General features: G+C 41.1%; 1 protein-coding gene across 1 annotated transcript in view; it reads left to right on the forward strand.

Annotated features, from left to right (window-relative positions):
- PEX5L (peroxisomal biogenesis factor 5 like) overlaps positions 1 to 17635 on the forward strand; it is a 220511-nt gene that overhangs the window by 196643 nt on the left and 6233 nt on the right. The window contains exons 9-13 of the mRNA XM_023750490.1: positions 8482 to 8598; positions 11164 to 11307; positions 14429 to 14499; positions 15971 to 16168; positions 16822 to 16987. Coding sequence (XP_023606258.1) covers positions 8482 to 8598; positions 11164 to 11307; positions 14429 to 14499; positions 15971 to 16168; positions 16822 to 16987 — 696 coding nt within the window. The remainder of the gene's footprint in view (positions 1 to 8481; positions 8599 to 11163; positions 11308 to 14428; positions 14500 to 15970; positions 16169 to 16821; positions 16988 to 17635) is intronic.

Consider the following 17635-nt stretch of genomic DNA (forward strand, 5'->3'; position numbering starts at 1 on the left):
ATGACCCCTTTTGGGGGTCGAACAACCCTTTCACAGGGGTCGCCTAAGATCATCAGAAAACACATATATAAGTACATATTGTTTTTGTGATTAATCACTATGCTTCAATTATGTTCAATTTGTAACAATGAAATTGGGGGTCACCACAACATGAGGAACTGTATTAAAGGGTCGTTGTATTAGGAAGGTTGAGAACCACTGAAGTAGAGGACTACATGTGCCACCTGAGAGTGCTGCTTCCAGACATGTGGGCCTACTATTCACAGATCTTCGTGAAAGGTCTGAAATCTGGGTTTTGAGGTGAGATTTTGTATCTAAGCTTAGGAGGGAAAACGTCTCTTGGCTAGATCTGGCCTATAGCTTTAACCTAAAACCTCTCAAGCTGTTTGACCACAGCACTCTTTGTTCCCAGTGTGCCCTCTGGGCGATGCTGCGGCTCTCCATTACCGCCAGCCCTTTGAGGAAGGCCCGTCATTAGGTCCCTTCTCTGCACCTCACCTTCCTTCCCTGCTCTATCCTCTGACCCCAAGTGTGTTCCAGTTACTCTAGATATGTAATAAGTTATTCCAACACATATGGCTTAAAATAACAATGTTTATTTTGCTTCAAAAATCTGTAATCTGTGTAGAGCTGGAAGGGGATGGCGCCTCTTTGGTGCATAGGTGTCAGCGTGGCTTGAAGGCTGGCGTGCGGATCCTCTGAGGCACTGTCACTCACAGGCAGACAGCCGGTGCTGGTGGTCACTGAGGCATTAGCTGCACGGATGCCAGGACACCAAGATGGCCTTTCTCTGAGGCCTGGGCTTCCTCGCAGCCTCGTTGCTAGATTCCAAGGGTGTGTCCAGAAAGAAAGAGGGAGGCAGAAGCTGTGTCGCCTTTTAGGATCTAGTCTTAAAAGCCACACCAGGTCACTGTCATCACATTCTGTTTGTCACAGGAAGTGTTCAGAGACAGGCAGTAGACTCCGCCTCGTCATGGAGTGGCAAGGTTCTGAGGAGGACGGGGACCAGGAACACTGCTGCAGCCATTTCACAAGGTGCATTATGCCAAACAGGGAAGAGTGAAATGTCTTGAATTCTGGCTCTTTTTTACCAGGATAGCGTGCCTTTGAGCAAGCAACTTCATCTCTTTTTGCATCCTTTGTTCACCCTATCCTGAATTACAGTCACCCCTGTTTTTACTTTATCATTGGACAGTGAGCTTCCTGGGAGTGGCATCCATATCTAGGTGGTTGGTTTTGTTCTGTGTTGTTTAATAGGCCTATCATACACAGCACAAACACATAGTTTGGGTTTAGTAAATATTTCTAATACTTTCTTTTTTAAAACTGCTAGAGAGTTTCCCAGTAACTATTCACTACCCGTAGAAAAAGCTGAAGGAAGAAGAAACCCCCTGTGGAACCGATTCACACTACCAATCCTTTATCACATGACATTGTCACATGGAACAGGCTCAGACCCCAGGACCCTCCCCATCTCCTCATGCCTGTGGTCAAGTAGCCCTGTAGTCACATGCTGCTAGTTGCCCAAAGAGCAGGCCTCCAAGCCATTAAACAAGAAGGCATGTCTAACCAGAGGCAACCGGAAAATCTATGCTGAGTGCTAGTACCAAGAAATAAACAGCCTCTGAGATGTTGACCCCATGAAACCTTACTCCCAAAGTGGCAGCAAACCCAGGCTTGGTCTCCAAACCTCTGGTTCCAGAGCATCTTAAGGCCAGCTCTTTGTTGTGAATACAATTACCGCTGGAATCATAGACATAGATACAGTCATGTGAAACTCCAGTCCTAGCAAGGCATTTGTTTGCTAATGAGTAGGCTAATGACCCTGCCCATTTGGCTAACAGGTTTGCTCACTGTGCTTTAATACTCCATTCCTCTTTGCCCCTCGCCAGAAGAGGAAGGAAAGAACAGAAAGCTAACTACCTTAGATTCTCTGTTAGAAATGGCTCTTGGTTTCCTTCTGACATCCTGCTCAAGGCTCGTGTTGTATTATTTCCAGCCTCCTGTGTCCTTTCCTCTCCTTCCCATCATTTCCAATTTCTCTTCCCCACGTTTCTGCAGCTAATCTGCTGGCACGTTGTTTGGAGAGAGCCTCTGGCTACTTGCCCGGTGCCTGCCAACATCTGCAGCGATGGCAGCTCCATTAAACAAGGAGGCATGTCTAACCAGAGGCAACCGGAAAATCTATGTTGAGTGCTAGTACCAATATTTTTGGTTTCCAACACTTCTGAACCACACAGTTTACAGTTTGTGGGATTGCATCCTCTCTCTATCTTGGGAAATCTTCTTTTTCACTTACAAATATAAAATAGCTTTAACTATTTAAACCAAGTTCCTTAGTTCTTAATGTTTCAAGTTCTAAGCACTTCACATACATTGTTCCACTTAATCTGCACAAACACCCTGAGAGACCTTTTACATTTTACAGATGAGGAAACTGAGTCAAAGAGGTGAACGGAGTTGAAGAGGTCATGTGACAAGGGGCACAGCCAGATTCCACCCTGTTCCAGCTGATGTTGAAGCCCATGTGTTTTTGTCCTTATACTGTTTAGGTTGAGAAAGGGCACCCATGACAGATCCACTTCCTATCTCATTGAGATTTTATTCATTTTGAGCCTTCCTGTTTACTCAGTAAGTCAATTCATTATTAGTGTTACAACCAGAGACTTTTGGGGTTGTAAGAGAATGCAGAATTTATTGGGTCAATCCTCCAGCTAATCTGTGAGTTGTCTTTACAAACACTCCTCACATTGGTTATTCTGTTTCTGAAGACTTCTAATGTTGGAGCATCCATCCTGAGGAGGAAGCAGCCCACTCCATTTTCAGGCAGCTTCATATCACGTTTGATAAAAGTCTACTCCCTGGAACTGCCATTCACTCTTCTTAATTCTCTTATCTGCACAAGGCTAAGCTGGCTTGCTCAGCTCTCATCACCCCTCAGAGCCCTGCTTTCCTAGGTAAATCGCTTCATAAACAGGGTTACTCTTGCACTTTCACTGTTGCCTGAGTTACTCATTTGTCAATGACCCCTCACTCCGTGGGACACCCAGGCTGCACCCAGAGCTCAAACTAATTCTGACCAATTCAAATTCTATCCCATCCTTGAGCAGGGTGCTTCACATTGATGATTGCAGCCGCAGGTTGAATGTCTTCTTTGGGCAGCCATATGGAACTGTTAACTACTACTGAGCTTAGTCAACAAGAGATGTGTTGAGTGGGAAGAGCTTAGCCAGTCTTCACCAGCCTGGGCTACTGGATCTCAGAGCAATGAGGTCCCAAACTGACTGCACATAATTTCACTTCAGCACTTACCCAGCCTTGTATAGTGACTTTTCATTCCTCACCATGCAAGGTGTGCTGTCTTTTGTTTTGCACATATAGAAGGACTGGTTGGTTGGTTGTTTTTTTAAGTTCTGTCCAGTAACAGCTAATCAATGGATATCTAAAGAGGCAAAAAGACAGACTGGTGCAGCCACTATGGAAAACAGTATGGAGTTTCCTCAAAAAATTTAAAATGGGCCCTAACCGGTTTGGCTCAGTGGATAGAGCGTTAGCCTGCAGACTGAAGGGTCCCAGGTTCGATTCCGGTCAAGGGCATGTACCTTGATTGCAGGCACATCCCCAGTAGGAGGTGTGCAGGAGGCGGCTGATCGATGTTTCTCTGTCATCGATGTTTCTAACTCTCTATCCCTCTCCCTTCCTCTCTGTAAAAAATCAATAAAATATATTTTTAAAAAATTTAAAATGGAACTTCCATTTGACCCAGTAATCCCACTTCTAAGAATATATCCCAAGAAAACACAAACACCAATCAGAAAGGATATATGCACCCCTGTGTTCATAGCAGCACAATTTATAATAGCTAAGATTTGGAAATAGCCTAAGTGCCCATCAGCAGATGAGTGGATTAGAAAACTGTGGTACATCTACACAATGGAACACTATGCCACTATTAAAAAGGAGGAACTTTTACCATTTGCAACAGTATGGAAGGAACTGGAGAGCATTATGCTAAGTGAAATTAGCCAGTCAGAGAAAGATAAATATCACATATCTAACTCATTTGTGGAATATAATGAACAACATAAACTGATGAGCAAAAATTAGAACCAGAGATACAGAAGCATCGAACAGACTGTCCAACCAATGAGGGAAGGTGAGGGATGAGGGGGTAAGAGATCAACCCAAGGACTTGTATGCATGCATATGAGCATAACCAATGGACACACAGTAGGAGGTGAGGGCATGTGCTAGGGGGTGGGAGTGGCCAGGGAGAGGTCAATGGGGGGAAAAGGAGACTCATGTAATACTTTAAATAAAAAAGAATTTAATTTTTTTTAAAAAGAGGCAAAAAGAAAGTGAGATTCCTGACAGGCAGAAATGGCATATAGTCTCACACGGATCAGTCCTTGCACAGCACAACGCCAGGATCATTCTAATCAGCAGTTATGTTTGACCACAAAGTTTAAAATATTTCTGTTTTAACTCAAGGATGACCAGAACAGACTGGTGAATGGGAAGTGATAATATGTTGCTATCTTTAAAATGTCCTGGTTCTAAATTAAATTACTTATTTTCTTATTCTTTATTATAATTAATATTTAATTTTGTCATGATTTTCATAGAAATTTTTATTTTCTAGTTTTACAATAAAAAACTGAAGGGAAAATGTCAAATATGCTTTGGGGAAAATGCTTTAAAGTATAATTTTTCGAGATCAGTGAACACACTTCCTTACGCTTATTCTGATCTGAATCCTAGACAATGAAGCCTCAGCTATTTAGCTAATAAATCCAGTCTTCTCAATTTACAAATAAGAAAAAATAATGTACAGATGGATTAAAATGACTTGCTCAAGTTCACAGGGGTAATGGCAGTTTCTAGTGCATACCTCTCTTGTTCTAAACCACTAACACTGAATATGTGTGGAAGGAATTCAGAGAGGCAAGAAATTGCTCTAGTGTGGGATCAATGGAGGAAGTAAAACTGAAAAGATGTGACCATTTTTAACCACTTTTTCACCAGAATAACACATGCTAGTAATAGAAAATTTGGGAAATATTGAAAGTACAAGGAAAGGTGATGGCTGCAAATTATTCATAATCCCATCCCATGAAAGGAGTGCTATTGGTGCTTCCCCGGCATGTTATTTGTTGTTTTCTATCATTGTGATCATATTACTTATCAAGAAACATTATAACTCAAAAGCTAGTCCAGGTTGTAAGAAGTTCTTCATAAGTACCATTTTAATTGCTATATAACAGTCCATTTTTGCCACAACATTCTTAACTTTCCTCCTCTTTTTTAATAATTAGAAGGGAAAGATGTATATGACTAATGGAAAGATATCTGGAAAAGAATATGTAATTAAAACACCAAATAGAGATATTTGATCTTTGATATTGTGGGTGATTTTCGTTCGTTTTTTTATATATATATAGTTTTCAATGCTGGAAAAACACTAACAAGAACACGTACTTTTATTGAGCATTTACCATGCGCTATATGCCACATTTACATTTTCTCATTTAGTGCTCATAACAAGTAACCAAGATCACTATTATATATCTTCCTTTTAAAGCTAAGGAAAATGAGACCTGGGGAGGTAATAGTACTTGCAGAAGGTTAGTGATGGAGCCAGAATCTGTTCCCAGGTTCGTCTGAGGAGAGAGCTGCTGTTCTTAACCATCATACTGCATATCCCAAGTTTTTAAGAATACCATTGATATCATCAGCAAGCTATTTTTGAAAATGAAAATGGTTTGCAACAATAGCTCATTTCTGGTATAAGCATATAACTTATTACCTGTGGAATATTAAAAAAAAAACCTACCAAAATATCAGGACAACTAAGAAAATCATCAATATATTAAATCCCCTCAGTCCTGTCTAAAATGTTTAAAATTCAAATATGTCTCAGGTTTCTTGAAACTGATTAGAAATAGAAAAAAAGCAGCAGTGTTAATTGCGGTTAGGTGAATGAAGTCTGGATTTTGAGGCTGGATGAAAATTGATTGTGCTAAAAATAGTCTTCTGTAATTAAATGAAACTGTGCTGTGCACTCTAATTAGTCAGAACTTATTCTAAGTGGTAACAGTAAGGCCTGGTGTGTATCATTAAATGAGAGCCGGGCAGCCCCTCCCCCTCTCTGAGCTGAGGTTCCTCTGATGCCCACAGTAGTTTTATTTATGCACCCCCTGCTCGCATTTGAAACTGCAGGAAAGTGATGTATCTTTTTATAACCCAGATGCACACATTATAAAATCTTTCTCGTTCCTTCCTTCAAAAGACTTGTAATCGCTTTAAATTCTGAAGAACCTCAATAGGGGAACAAGTAACTGCCTTAAAAAGTACTGGAAGTCATTGGCACTTCACATTACCCACCAGGGGGCTTGGGAAAGTCAGTAAACATTGTAAAGTTCACTTGACAGATTTCTGTCAGCATCTATGAAGACAGGATGAGCCTGCATCTTTGAAAAGCTATTCAAGGCAGACAATGAGACTCCAAAAAAATTTCTCCTAACTCCTTAGTATCTAAGTGTTCAGGTTTCATGGTACTAAAAAGGGAAAGCTAATGTATTTTTATTGTTGTTTTTAACCTTTATTATTGTAAAATTAATGCAAAATCAGAAAATTCAGAAAGTATGGAAAAATGTAAAGAAGCAGGAGAAGCATCACCCATTGTCCCTTCATTCAAAGAGATTACTCTTAGCGTGGTAGCATATTTCCTTCAAGTAGTTTATCTAGCCATTGCCTTTGTATACCTGAGATCATTGTTTGCACAATTTGGTGTTCTACTAAAACCACTCATTGTAAAAAAATTTTGAATTTTATTCCCAATTTTAACCTGGATGCGACGTGGTCATTCCATGTGCTTCTAGCATCCCAATCATAGATCTCAAGATGCCTGCTGCCCTGAGCCTTCGTTGAAGGGAGGCCCCCACTGAGCACTGTGGTAGGAATGAGAATTCTGGATACGATAAAGGAAGAGAGCAAGATCTACTATTTATTTAGTAGCCTGGGATTAGTCACATTGTGTTTACCTTTATTCCCTGAACATTTGTATGCAGAAGAAATAAGGTTATATCTATCATTCCAAGCAGCTTTGAAGAGTTCCCGCCACAGCACAACCACCACCAGGCATGAGGGTGGTGTGGAAGGTGAGACTGGGAGGATTCAAAGGCGAAAAGCAACCTCAAATCAAGTTGATGGTGTGTCAACAAGTCACAGGACTTAGAATCATAGAAATTGAGATTTGCAGCTAGAGTATGGATCTCAGCCCCAGACTTGGGTGTTCAGGAAATGTCCATTTCTTTGTTTTCTTTAAAAGACAATAAGATGGTTTCCAAGCACCTCTCTTGCCACACTGGGAAGGTAATTTAGTCTCAGACACCAAATCTGGGAAGCGTTTGTGCTGCCAGAAAACAAGGATGAGTCTTCACTTTCTTATTTGCCTTGCTGCTGCTAACAGCCAGCCAAGCCCCAAGTGGCTCCTTAAAATTCAATTTTTTCTCTATTCCCTGACACATGGAGATCAGAGTTCAAGTCAGGCCTCTCCCCCAGTCATCCCCTCTGTCATCCCCTAGGAGGTCAGTCTAATTTGCTAGGGAAATACCTAAAAACTAAGCACCAGTCTCTCACTCATCTCAGAACCTACCACCTCTTCTCTCCCCACCCCTGGGAAGTTCCCCTTCCTCTCTTAAGTTCTTTAAGACACTTGCCCCTTTTTCCTCTCCCAGGACACCTAAGCCAACCTGGAACAGATCTTGGAGAAAAATTCTGCCTCCATCCAGAACACAGATCTCCTCTGAAGTAAAAACAGGTTTCCCTTTTGAAAGATTAAAAAAAAAAACTGTAAAAAAAATAAGTGATTTTTTAAAAATTATCCTTCCATAGAAAAGACCTTGAAGATGACTCAGTCAAGTTCACAAAGCCAGGGTCCTTCATTCTTTAGCTTCAGGAGGCCAGGTTTATCATAAGGTGATAAGCCTGACCTTGGAAGCCAGACTAGGAGTCAAATCCTATGCAACCCTAGCTTTGTGACCATAGCCTTCTAGGATTACATTTCTCCCAGCACAGTGCATGGTGCAGAGTAGGATCAACTAATGTTACTTTTCTTTGTCCATAGCCAACTGCCTCACCAAGTCACTGCCTACCCAGTCCCAAAGCTGTTAAGCTATTGCTCTAGCTCCTCATATCCTAGGAGGAAAGGCCACCCTTCCTAAAACCTGTGTCTGGTCAAGTAATGGATTTTTAGCTGAATTTGGTCTAAATGATCCAGGAGCTTCAGATGATAGCGATTTTCCTGCTGGGGAAAGTCACAGTTCATTCAGTTCAACACTCTGACCTCTGAGGACCCCCCAGAAACTCTTCGACTATGAGTATCATTTTGATCCATAAGGAAAACTGTCTTTCTGGAAATAACCCAAACGATCGAGCATGCTCTTAAATCCATCTCTCTTGATTTTTCCTGTCTCCTAGTCAGATACAGAGTTTTGGGATAAGATGCAAGCAGAATGGGAAGAAATGGCCCGGAGGAACTGGATATCCGAGAACCAAGAAGCCCAGAACCAAGTTACAATTTCAGCTAGCGAGAAGGTGACCAATTCTCTTCTTATATATGCTGACATGTTTTCTCAATCTCTCTGAATCATATAATTATACATTAGTTGGTAATCATTTTGTGAAAAAAAATCTAAGAATCAAACAGACAATTTAATATCAATCAGATCTAGGAGAAATTCTGGTAGATGAAAGCAATATAATCAAACAATGTGTCAGAGCAGCAAAGCTGGAATGGAATACCCTTATTTTTATCAATGTTGATACAGACAGTTTGGCAGTCAACTACAGCTTGGATCCTGTCTGCTTGCCTAGCTGACTTTGAGGGTGTGTTGGAACAAGACCTGGGCTAATCCCACAATGCTTTTTGTTAGTCAGTCCCATGAGCCACATAGATGAGCTGACAGAAGTGATATTAATGGGCAGGGGAATGAAGCAGGGCTTAGGACTGTATCTCACAGGTAGTCATTATACAGCTAGCAAAGAAACTCAGTGGAAAAGGTAGCCTTCACACAACCAGGTCAAGTCCCAAGGGGATCCCTCAGAGATATTTCCCTGACAGGAGCTCCAGCAAATTCGAGCTCAGTGAACAACCAGCCAAATTACCCATGAGGTCCCAGTTGCCCTTGGATTTGTGCTTTTAAAAACAGTTGGGGAGGGGAGGGCTTGAGAAATAAGTTTAAATGACTTGAAAGATAAAAAGATATGTGGAATTTTCTTATACTGGGGAGGGGAATCAGGTATAGTATATGCTTGTATTGTGATTTTGGTGGAGGAAGTCTCAATAATATTTAGTTCTGGATAATTTCCATGATAGTTCAATCCAACAAATATTTATTTGTGTCTACTCTGCACTAGCTACTAGGGAAATGATGATTAATAGTCTCTGATCTTAGGGGATTTTCAATCTACATAGTCATTAAAATGTCTTTCTCTTCTTCATATTCTGTGTCCCTCAGTAGGCCAGGCAATCTCATAAACTTGGAACAACCCTCTCATTAAGAATAACTGTCTTTTCTACAAAAAAAAAAAAAAATCAAAACTAGGTAAGAAGAAAGAACATTGATGCAGAACATCAGACTCTAATTACAATTTCCATCCCCCCCCCCCTTTGAACTACAGTCCTTGAACCTGAGATATGGCTAGGACCCTGAGCCCCACACTCCTGGGACCCCAAATCCGCAACACAATTACATAAGCTCAGTGGCTTTTGATAAGGGGTTTGTCTTTCTGAAGGTCTCCATTTGATCTATTTTAAAACCTCAGTAGCATCATCAACAGACTAGCTTAATTATATCTATCAAATTAGAAAGATTTTATTATAATCCATGTAGCTAACATTGCAATAAATAATGTCTCTCAGGGACTTCTGTTGAGAGTTTAAATTGGGACATACTTTCTCAAGAACAATTCAGCTACACATATCAAGGGCCTCAAGATAGTTCATAGCTTTAGCCTAATAAATCTCTCTAGAAGTCTATCTTAAGGTAATAATCAATGCACACAAAGATTTGAGCATGAGGCTTTCACTGTAAATTTATTTATGAAAAAAATGAAAATAATCTGAAAGTCCATCAATATGGGCTTGACTAAGTGAATGTTAATATAAATAATTATAATGACTAAAACGAAGTGGGGCTTACACTGTAAAACTGCACCGATAGCATGAGCGTATTTGTTTAATGTGTATAGTCATAGAAAAACACTAGAAGATTATTTGAACATTCTGCATTGTTTAAATTTTTACAATGAAAGAAGATCTATAACTTTAAAACATGCATTCTCAGTGGGCGATATAGCCAGCAATGGGGCATACACTGGTTTGAGGAGTGGGAGGACAAAAGAAATCTTAGATATTACAATGGTTTATAACCCTCAAAAGGGCCACAGTGCATAAACAGATGTACAGTATGAGGTATTAACACTTCAGGGGACTGAGTGGGAGCATGTAGCAAAAATATATGCAAAAACTCAGTATTTTTGCAATCTTGAGGAGCAGGGCAGGGGATGGTTAAAACAAAATGAACAAAAGAAATATTAGAATGAAAACAAACTCCAAAATGTTAGCAGTGATCATATTTAGGTTGCGGCATTTTGGGTACGTTTTATATTAGTCAATGACAAAATCGACAAAATCTAAAGTGTATACAATGAAAATGTACATTCATAATAAGAAAAAAACAGTAATTTAAATTTAAATGGTTAATTTTATGTTATGTATATAAAATAAAATTTCACCACAATAAAACATACCTCAATTGGGGGTTGGGGAGATGAGAAGAGATAAACCAAAGAACTTATATATTACTTAGTACATAGCCCATGGACACGGGCAATAGTGTGGCAAAGACCTGAGGGGGTGGGTAAGAGCTGGGAGGAGGGGGTTAAAGGGGGGAATGGGAGACATCTGTAATACTATCAACAATAAAATATATATATTAAAAATAAATAAAATAAAATAAAATATTCAAAAAATAATAAAAAAGAATTTAATGGCAATTAAATTAATTAAACACTTTAATTTAAATTCTAAAAGAGCTTACTGCATGTGAGAATGAGGAGATAAACCGATGGATCTGTGTTGGCCCTTCTGTGTTGTAGGGCTATTACTTCCACACTGAAAACCCCTTCAAGGACTGGCCAGGCGCCTTTGAAGAAGGCTTAAAGAGGCTGAAGGAAGGGGACCTCCCAGTCACCATCCTGTTCATGGAGGCCGCGATTCTTCAGGACCCGGGAGATGCAGAGGTGTCTTTCCCCCTCATCCTGCCAGGCTCAGAGGGGGGCTGTACACGCTAGTGCAGGGACAGAGGGTGACACAGAGCTCTACTGGTGGCATTTTCATCGAGTAACAGTTCCCAAAGGAGTTAGCCTGGCGTAGTGTGATATAAGCTGTTTTCTAACCAAATCTGCAATATCTATCTATGGTGCCACAAAAGAAAGGGTGGAGGAAAGAAATGAAAAACTAAAATTGCCTACCTGGAAGCTCGGCAGCGGTATTCAGGGGGCAGTGTGCTGCCTTGTCTGGGTCTAGAGACACCTCTCTCCCCATTGATTTACTCCCTCCACATTTATTGAATACACACTCCGTCCCCGGATTTGTGCCCCACACTAGGCTCAGATCCCTGAAAGTCCAGAGAAATGGAACAACTGAAAAGACGGGTCAGTGGTCTATCCGGAGGGGCAAGTAAACAAACCAGTGCAGTGTAATAAATGCAAGTGCACAGGAGGCGAGGAGAGCAGACAGCAAGACACTGACTCAGCCTTCCCGCTAAGTGGATCCAAAGCCGAGTTTTCAAGGAGAGAGGATTCATTAAAGACAGCAGGGGAGTGGAGTTGTTGTTCAGAGGAAATGGTTCTTGGCTGAGCAGAGGGACCTGAAACGTTAGGTTAGGCGAGGGGATGAGGGGGGAGAGAATGGCAGGAGTGGAGGCAAGAAGAGGTAGGCAAGAGACTGAACTTCATCCTGAAAGCCATGGGGAGGGAGCACTAGGAAAAGGCATGTTAGAAAACCCCCTTTCTCTGAGGTGTGAAGGGTGATTGGAGAGACCGCCAAAGAGGCTTCTGCAATCTTGTCTTGCTCCACGGCACTTCCAAACCTGTGAAGGCCTGCCATAGGATAGTGGCAGGTATAAAGTCCTTCTTCCTAGATTGTAATTTCCAGGAAAATTCTTATAAGAAATATGCCCAGAGGAATTTGAGAAATTTTTAGGAATGGGTATGTCCGGTGCTGAGAAGGTGGTATGGAATAGTGGTTTAGCTTCTCAGACTCTGCCATTCTGTGTGGGTTCAAATACAGCTGTATCCTGAGCTCCACTGCTTGTTAGCCATGAGCCATGTGGTCTGGGGCAAGTCATTTAAACCCTCTTAGCTTCCGTTTGCTCATATGTAAAGTGGACATCGCGATTATAATAACCATCTCATTGGGTTTTGCGAGGGTTAAATTTGTTCAGTGCTCAGTTCAGTGTCTGCTACATCAGTATTTAGCCTTTATTAATACTATTAATTGTACTTCATGTTGAAAGAACAAGTAAACTGATCACAAAAGCCCCTGGTATCTTGTTAGTCAAAACACTGTTAATGAAATGCGATTGAACTGAGAACTGGCATTCTGAATCAAAATATTAGAATTTTTCAAAAGATATTTTAAAAAGAAGGTGAAGAGAGTTGCCAAAGAACATACATGCATAACCCATGGACACAGACAACAGAGTGATGAAGGCCAGGGGAGGGGTGGCAGGGACTGGGTGGAAGCGGGCAAAGGGGAGACATCTGTAATAGTGTCAACAACAACAAAAAAGATGTTTGAGTCATTGTAGAAGAGAAAATCGTTGCATTAATAGAAAAATACAGGTCAACCCCCCCCAAAAAAAAATAATGTCACCTTACATTTCTAGATGCCATATGTTCTCATGTTTATTATATCATTTGACACAACAACTTTGGGAGGTTAGAAAAAGTATGTGTTATTATTCCAGATTCATTAATGAGAAAATGAGGAAACTTGGTTACAAACAGGTCCTAGATAATGAATGACCCAGGGTTTCTGAATCTGTAGACCCCAATCTAAGACAGTAGACATTCTATGGACAGTGCAAGTGATGCCCAGAGCCTAGGAAGAAGCCCTCAGAGAAAGGCTTTCACCCATCTCTTCTTAAGAAGCATTCTAGGATGTATGGAAGGTGAAATAAAAAATGGATGCTGCTTTGTGTACATTTGAAAGATTAAAAAGAGTCACTGAAATTCTGGGGGGAAATAATTAGTATTTTTATGAGTGTGTATGGTATGTGTAATAATTCATAATCTTATAGCACTGTAAGATGACTCTATAAGTGTTTTCAGACAGCTTGTTTTAAAACATTCATAGCATTGGTTCTCAAAGGTGGGAGAGTTATGCCCTTCCCAAACCTTTTCAAATCCCCAAGACTCAGATACACCCCCAGCAAATTTGAGGACAATATGTGTAATGGGAGGTCTTTTTTATGTGCATTGCTGTTGTAATGGTGTGAGAATTATTGTGCTAATATTAAAAATGTCATTCTAGATATGAAAATATTCCTCACATTATTTACAATAGCAAAGGGTTGAAAACAATCTCAGAGCAATAAAGGAACTGGTTGAGTTAATAATAGTATATCCATTCAACAAAATTTAAATTGAGAACTATAAGTAGGAAGATTTTGTAAAAACATGAAAAAATGCAATGATGCAATATAAAGTGTTAAGTGTAGGCTTTAAAATTATAGGTACATTACATTGCACTTTATATATTTTGTGCATTTTAACAGTAACTATACAGGGTGGAGCAAAAGTAGGTTTATAGTTGTTTACATGGAAAATAATGCAATAAATAACAACACAGGAATAAACTGTGTCATGTGCTCAAAACTGTAAACCTCCTGCCCAACCCTCTATTAGGGCATTAAACACCTTGTAAGGGGTTTGGTTTTGTTCTTCCCTAGTTTCTAAATTTCCTGCTGCCCCTTCTAATAACTGCTTGATTTTCGTTTATACAAGTTAATTTTGTACATCTTGAGATTTCTTATTGTAAACTTTATTTAGCTGCATTTCTGGATTATTTTTCTACCTTTTTGCATCACAAATGCATACTTTCGTGTACTTATCTTTTGGTCTTAAGATACCTGATATCTCAGAAACGGGGGTTTCCATGGGTCACAGGAGAGGTTTCTAAGTGTCACAAAAGAATTTGACTGAAGAAATGCATGCGATATTTCCCCCTTTTGCAAGACTCTCCCACCTGAGACAGGTTGCTCTGCATAGAGGGATCTGTCGTGGGCAAATAAACCAACTACTGCGCATGAGTGATTCTCCTTCCTCCTGCAATGTTGACATCAGTTGTTTCTTGTAGGCATGGCAGTTCCTCGGGATAACTCAGGCAGAGAATGAAAACGAGCAAGCAGCTATTGTCGCCCTCCAGAGGTAGTGAAGCTAAGTGCAAAGCCACGGGACTGGTGGACGCCTGTTAATGGATTTCCCATTGCTTCAGATTTACCTTTTGACCTTCATAGACATTGCAAAGAATTTGGCCGGAAGAAGTGCTGAGAGGCCCCCTATGACTTATACAGAGCTGTGAAAAACGGGAACTGATGAGGAAATAATGTTCCTTAATCTCAATGTTAGGCCATTTACAAATCATTGGCCTTCATTAGCATGAAAGAGTCTATGTCAGAAGCAGGCATAGAATAGACTCACTGAATAAGTGGTCCTTTTAATGTCCTATCCTTCCACAGCATCTGAAAGTTCTCTTCAGAAAAAAATATATACTCAAAATAATCTCAATGCAGTTTTAGCTCTGGTGTCTACAAAGCATCTCCTGAGATATTTTTAGCAACTTGCAAGTTTGAGCCCCTGACTAAAGCTCTAGACTACTTTGGGAGGGTGTAGCATCGCACCATACTTGATTAAAGCCCCCATTTAAACCCTGTGGGGGGGGAGGACAGCCCCTACCAAATAGACTCACACTTTCCCTACTCTTTCATATATATATATCAGTGGTTCTCAACCTTGGCTGCACATTAGAATCACCCGGGAATCTTTTTAAAATCCTGATTTCTGGGCCTCATCCTCCGGAAATTCTGTTTCTTTGTTACTAATGTTGTGGCCCCACCCCATAACAAAGAAACAGAATTTCCGGAGGATGAGACCCAGAAATCAGGATTTTAAAAAGATTCCCAGGCGATTCTAATGTGCAGCCAAGGTTGAGAACCACTGATCTAGGGCTTGCTACTCAGTCTTATCCAGAGACTCCTAGCATCACCATCACCTGGGAGCCTGTCAGACCCGCACAGCCTGGGCCCACCGCAGGCCCTCTGTATCAGAAGCTGCATTTACCAGATCCCCAGATGATTCCCATGCACATCAAGGTTTAAAAAGCCTTTGCCAGAGGCCAGTGGAATAGCATGAGGGGAAGCATCGTAGCCTGGGCCTCCCGTAAACCCACACTGATAGTCTGGAAACATGGGATTTCCCTCTCCTTTACACAACGCTGTTCCATCTTTCATCTCTGGATGTCCAGATTTAATTCAAACCAGTTTGCTTTGTGGATAAGGTGCATTTCATACATTGACAGTAGAGCAGCGTGAATGATAGCCCCTACTTCTCATTAGATGAACTACTAATAAATTATGTGCAGGGATTAGCCACATTTTCTATAGCTTTTAAATTATTTATTAAAATTACCAAAACTGGCATGCATCAGGGTGAGTTTTAACTTTCTTAAAAATAAGCGTAGGTCCTAATTTTCATGTAGGTAATGAATGTGATATTCTCCAGGGGCTTCACATAACCTTACCATTTAATTAATAAAGACCTCAGATTTTCTAAAGAACTGTTCAGACTCTAACTCCAAAAAAAAAAATCTGAAACTGGCTTTTTCCCCCAATTCCTTCAGGTGCTTAGAATTGCAGCCCAACAACTTGAAAGCTTTGATGGCTTTGGCCGTGAGTTACACGAACACGGGCCATCAGCAGGATGCCTGTGACGCGCTGAAGAATTGGATTAAGCAAAACCCAAAGTACAAATACCTTGTGAAGAGCAAGAAGGGATCGCCAGGCCTCGCCCGGAGGATGTCTAAGTCTCCGGTGGATAGGTATCCACATCATTAAATTACACCCTTCCACACAATTAATCACCATGACGGTAAAGAACGAGCCTGGGGTCCCCAGCACCCGCTCCAGATGGCGTGTAGGACAGCGTTCTGCCAGAAGAGCAGCACTGATTTAAAAGATGGAGCTGAGAGTGGGGCCAACCTCTGGACACGTGATCTACACCGTGGGCACCCACAGATATTTATCTGAGTGCCATACACTAAAGCCAAATGCTTTGGACATATATTTAACCCAAAATAAATTTTATAATAAGTAGCCTTGTGCCAAGTTTTGTAAAGCCTGAGAATTAGGTATGGGGGACAATGGAAGCCCTTCTGCAATTTTGTTTCTATCAGCAATAAACCATGATGTTAAATTCTTTCTCACTGAGGCCTCGGGACACCCAGCCCTAGGGTTTTCTGCTTACAGGGTCAATGGAACTCTCCTTTCCTAGCACTGTTCGTATCTCTATACAACAAAGTATGTCATGAAAATCAGCAGGAATTGTTAAACTGCAGTATTAATAATAGTCCTCTCATACACTGAGGTATTTTAAGCCAGATTTTTTTTTCAGTCTGTAAAGAACAGTGAACATAATAGTAAATCATTTATGTTCAGACTATTTGGATTACAAATCTACTTTCCCCCCTGGTAGCTCTGTTCTGGAAGGCGTGAAGGAATTATATCTGGAAGCTGCCCACCAAAATGGAGATACGATCGACCCAGACCTGCAGACAGGTCTAGGGGTGCTGTTCCACCTGAGCGGAGAATTTAATAGAGCAATAGATGCATTTAACGCCGCCTTAACTGTTCGGCCAGAGGTAAGTGCACAGCAAGAAACCATATGGTTCTCTGTTAAAGATAAGTTTTCACCAGATGTACTTCGTACATTCTCTTGATTCTCACCTGAGGATTTTTTTTCCCCATTGACTTTTAGAGAGAGAAGAGAAAGGAGGGAGAGAGAGAGAGAGAGAGAGAGAGAGAGAAACATCAATGTGAGAGAGACACATGGATTGGTTGCCTCCCACACGAGCCCCAACTGGACCAGGATCGAACCTGCAACCCAGGTGCATGCCCTTGACTGGAAATTGAACTCGAGACCCTCCAGTGTGCAGACCAGTGCTCTAACCACTGGGCAGGCTGGGCAGGGCTGGGCAGTTTTGCTACACTTTATTTCCCTGCACCCCGCGGTTGAAAGCGATCAGTACTAATGACATGCTACTGTGGCTATTAATACTTACATACCTAAAATAGAAACATGAATTGCCTGACAGCATCCAATGGTAGCTCTCCTTGATGAATGAGAGGCATTTCACAAAGCAGTCCCTAAGGATTTGTGAGTAATTCACCACGTCACGGCCCTCGTCCGTGAGCGCGGGAGAAACGTTCAGCCATCAGCCTTCTCCTGCAGGGACAGGAGGACACTCGGCCACGGAGGCTGGTGGTTAGAGAGAGACCTCTCCCTTTGT

The sequence above is a fragment of the Myotis lucifugus genome, unplaced genomic scaffold, assembly GCF_000147115.1.
Source record: "Myotis lucifugus unplaced genomic scaffold, Myoluc2.0 scaffold_14, whole genome shotgun sequence".
In the NCBI taxonomy this organism is placed as follows: Eukaryota; Metazoa; Chordata; class Mammalia; order Chiroptera; family Vespertilionidae; genus Myotis; species Myotis lucifugus.